The sequence below is a fragment of the Lycium ferocissimum genome, chromosome 1 (assembly GCF_029784015.1).
Source record: "Lycium ferocissimum isolate CSIRO_LF1 chromosome 1, AGI_CSIRO_Lferr_CH_V1, whole genome shotgun sequence".
Taxonomy (NCBI): domain Eukaryota; kingdom Viridiplantae; phylum Streptophyta; class Magnoliopsida; order Solanales; family Solanaceae; genus Lycium; species Lycium ferocissimum.
Window position 1 is genome coordinate 55,468,402 of NC_081342.1, and position 4,616 is coordinate 55,473,017.

The following is a 4,616-nucleotide window of genomic DNA, read 5'->3' on the forward strand; positions in this document are numbered from 1 at the left end:
GAAAAAAGAGAAGATTTTTAAAGGACTTTTAAAGGGTAGAATGTAGTGTTCTACTTAAGTTAAGCGCCCTCGGGTCTTAACCTACTGTCCAAGCTCGAAACCCGGCACCCAAGATCTCATATTTTGCGTAAATGACATTCCTTATTGCAGAAATATAAACCTAAGCATTTTTTTATCAAAAACAATTCATAAAATTAAGGCACACTTTTAGAACCCGTAGGTAAATCACAGTTGAGCGGATCCTTAATACCGGGGTGCCTAACACCTTCCCCGGGGGATCACTAGAACCCTTACCTAGACTCTGTGTAGATTAGGTTTCTTTTAAAATAATCATAAAATAATTGTTTTAAATGAATCCTTTTCGACTCAGTTTTTCCTAATTTCCTAAAATGGCTACTCTAAAACGCGACCTTTAGAGCACCATTAAGTAGAAGTGGATTTTTTTTACTTTCCCTGTACGATTGACAACCGTACTTCCCCGGGACACTTCCCTCCTTTTATGAAGTACGTGCGAGTCGGAAAAAACTTTAAAATCCCAACCCCCGCTACACTTAGTATGGTTGGGTAGAAAACATAAGCATACCTTTACTGCTTTCAATAAGATAGAATATCCCTTTTCCTTTTTATGTAAACAGAACCACGCCGACCTGATGTCCCATTGGGGATACGTGGGAATCCTACTTAAGGCCTGGTCAGGATAGAGAACTAAGTTTCGGGTAGCATAGGAAAAACCTTTTTCGTGTATGCTTGAACTACGGATGGACCTGGTGGGATACGTAGGCAGTCTATTTAAGACTCGGTCCTTTTATAATAAAAATTTAAATCCCCCTTAGTACAGGATGGGTAGAAGCAAATCAACCATGAAGACCATTTACCAAAAAATCAATATTCCTGAAAACACAAAAAGACCAAAATACCCTTGGAATGTGAATCAGTCAAGAGTTGAAATAAAATATATGAATCTATGTGTTATAAACTGCAAACAACGTGATATCTTGTGTTTCGTGCTTAAATCTAATGCTAACTTGGGAGCCTTTGAGTTGTTTTCTCTTGTAGACAGGGGTCGATTCGCTGGCACCGATTACTCGATCAAAAGCTGTCGCAGCGTCCTTAAACCCTCAAGAAGAAAACATGCATGAAACTCCGCCACCAAACAGAACTGCTTTAGTCGAGGGTACCTCAACAACTGACATAGTTGGAATGCCTTTGGAAGAGGTTGGTAACCTACTGATGAGGCAATTGGCTGAAGGTAGAGAAGAAGCAGCCCTCCCGAGGGCCGAAAAGGAAAATGCTACTAATGCTGAGGCAAGAAGACCTCCACTAATTTTCCCAAATCTAGACTTACCAATTCCTAACCATTTCCCACAAACCCAAATTGGGGTTACTTTTCAAACTCCCGCTTTGCACGAAACACCACTCATGTGGGGGATTCCTCCCACCAAACCCCAGCTTTCCAAACACTTGCTCATGCTACAACATCCCATTACACAAATGCATATCAAGCCCCTCGGGCAGCAGGAATTCCTACGATCCGCCCCGTGTAACCAAATGTTACTTTTCAAGACCATGTCACCTATATTGACTCCTCGCTAGAACTGGAGAACATGGAAATGTTCTTTGAGGCATAAATAGACAAGATCGAGAAAGAGATGGGGAAGAAAATTGCTGAACTGGAACATGGCTCTAAAAAGAAAGAGGGGCTAAGATACTTTGATTTGTGCATACATCCAGACCTGGGTCTACCAGAAGGCTTCAAAATTCCCAAATTTGATCATTTCAATGGGTTGGGCAATCCCAGAGCCCACTTGAGGGCTTATTACGACCACTTGGTTGGAAATGGTGGAAACGAAGCTTTGCTCATGAGGCTGTTCAGTCGAAGTCTGTCGGGAACAACCATGGAAGTGGTTTATCTCACAAGACATCAGTCGATGGAAGACATGGGAAGATATGGCAAGTTCATTCATGGAAAGATTCCGCTTCAATATGGAAAATGTGCCTAATCGCTTCTCATTGGAGAAAATTCGTCAGAAATCGACCAAAACCTACAGAGAATATGCTAGTCGCTGGAGAGATGAGGTGGCGTGTGTGCAACCACCTATGACTGAAGCTGAGCTTGTAGCTGCATTTATACGGTACCAAGAAGCTGATTGTTTTGACAAAATGATAACTATGAAAGGGAGCTCCTTTGCAGATTTAGTCATCGTTGGAGAAGACATCGAAGATGGCCTCAAGACCGGCAGGATTGTCAGTGTGTTAAATAGATCAGGTGCGTCTAGCGCCGTGAGCAACAAAACGAAGAGAGAAGATGTAGCTTATGTTTCTAGAGCTACTAGCCCAAAAAGCCGAGGAAAGGAGATAACCCACAAAAATCAAGACAACTACCAATCGCCTCCACCAACCAGCTATATAACCACTTCACCCCAATATAGCCCAATGTCTGTATGCTACGCACAACCTGGCTACCAAGCTCCACAACCAAATTATCAAATACCAGCACCTAGCAACCAAGCTCCACGACCAAATTACCGAATGCCAGCACCCAATAACCAAGCTCCACAAAATCAGACTTTCCAAAACCAGCCTCCACCAGCAAACTATGAGGCACCCCAAAAGAAACCTATGAGAGTATTCACTCCTTTACCAGAATCAAGGGCTAGTTTGTTTGCCAAACTAAGAGACGCCGGGCGAATGAATGTTGTTCCACCAAAACCTGCTAATCCCAAGGATCGATGGTACAGGACAGATTTCACTTGCGCCTATCATTCTAACCAAGTTGGCCATACTACCGAATATTGCATAAACTTAAGGCACAAGCTACAAGATATGATTGACAATCATGAGCTTATCCTGGAACCAACACCTCCAAATGTGGACACAAATCCTCTCCCGAAGCATGGAGGGAATCAAATTCACATGATAGAAAGAGGTGATGAATGGGAAGAGAGCCTTGTGATAATTCGTCCAGATATTGAAGGGTTGGAAAGCACCGTCGCCTCGTTGTCCTTACAAGAGCGAAAAGAAGTGTTAGGCCCTTTGACAAGGAAATCTGAGATGTCCCAGTCATCTGCTATAGCCAAGAAAGAGCCTTTCGTGCTCAAATATCCCTCAACAGTCACTCGAATTCAGAACGAGCCGTTCGTACTCAAAACATCAAGGCCAGTTGAGAATGCACCTTTTGTGATCAAACCACCACACCTGACGATGGTCAATAAAGGAAAAGAGATACCAACTGTGGTTCAGGGTATGACCAGGTTTGGAAGGTGTTATGCTCTAGAAGAGCCTGTGCTCGAAGCGCCACATCGCGAAAATCCTCAGAAAAGACCAATCACTGAAGGCAAAGCCGAAAACTTTTGGAGGCAAATGCCAGTCAAGGATTATTCGATTGTTGAGCACCTGCATAAAACCTCTGCCAAGATATCGATAATGTCATTATTACTCAGTTTGTCTCAACATCGCTTAGCCTTAATGAAAGCTTTGGATGAAGTCCAAGTGCCTACTAGCACTACGAGTGAAACATTGGCCGAGATTGTGGGGTATGTTGTACGAGCATATAGGCTATCATTTTCTGATGATGAATTACCAAGAGAGGGTAAGACCCACAACAAGGCCTTACACATAACAGTCAAATGCCGTGACAAGATTATCCCTCAAGTGTTGATTGATGGAGGGGCTAGGTTGAATGTATGCCCCATGACGACTTTGAAACAACTTGGATATGATGTTGGCAAAATCCGCCAGAGTCGAACAAATGTAAAAGCTTATGATGGCGCGACCAGCGACCCAATTGGAGAAATAGATCTACACATATACAAATGGGTCCCGCAGAGTTCGTGGTGGAGTTCGTCATCATGGATATCAAAACAAGCTACAACTTATTATTGGGACGACCATGGTTGCACGCCGCTGGAGTTGTAGCATCTTCGTTGCACCAGTCTCTCAAATTCATATGGGATGATCAAGAAGTCGTGATTCATGGTAAAGGAAGTATTCACAACTATCCGGACAATTCTGTACCGGTCATAGAGAAGTCACCAGTTGGTACTGATTTTCACACCGTTGAATTAGCCATGATAGATCACAGGGGAGATGATGAAGATATCCCCATGCCATTGGTCTACAAAATGGTTGCTACGACTATGATAAGAAGTGGGTTTGAGCCCGAGAAAGGTCTGGGAAGGAACTTACAAGGAATCAAAGAACCAGTGAGTATCAAAAATGGGAAATATCGATTTGGGGTTGGATACGAGCCATGTGAGGCAGAAGAGGAAGAAGCAGAACATGGACCAAGAGGTCCCGTTGAAATGAGAAAGCCATTCCCTCATCTATACCAGTCCTTCACAGCATGCCCATTGAGTCACAACAGCAAAGATCCAGAAGAGGGTTTAAGGACGTTATTTTGGGAAGAGGAATGCGCAGCCATCATTGAAGAATGCTTTGAAGCATTGGAGATTCGTCGTGCTGAGCCAGGGGAAACAACAAGTGGATGGACTTCTACCCCGTTGTTCACTTTGCGGTAGAAAGAATGCTCACTTTCAGAAAAAACGACGAAAGTCGGCTTTGAGGCCCGGCTTGTCGCCTTTTCATGTTTTCTTATTACGTGTTGTTTAATAACGGAA

General features: G+C 43.3%; 1 protein-coding gene across 1 annotated transcript; it reads left to right on the forward strand.

The window, feature by feature from the left end:
- The first annotated feature begins 1,947 nt into the window (after positions 1 to 1,947).
- On the forward strand, positions 1,948 to 3,915 carry LOC132065452 (uncharacterized). Its single transcript, XM_059458861.1, has one exon. It carries the CDS (start codon positions 1,948 to 1,950, stop codon positions 3,913 to 3,915), a length of 1,968 nt encoding a protein of 655 aa, XP_059314844.1.
- The last annotated feature ends 701 nt before the right edge of the window (positions 3,916 to 4,616 follow it).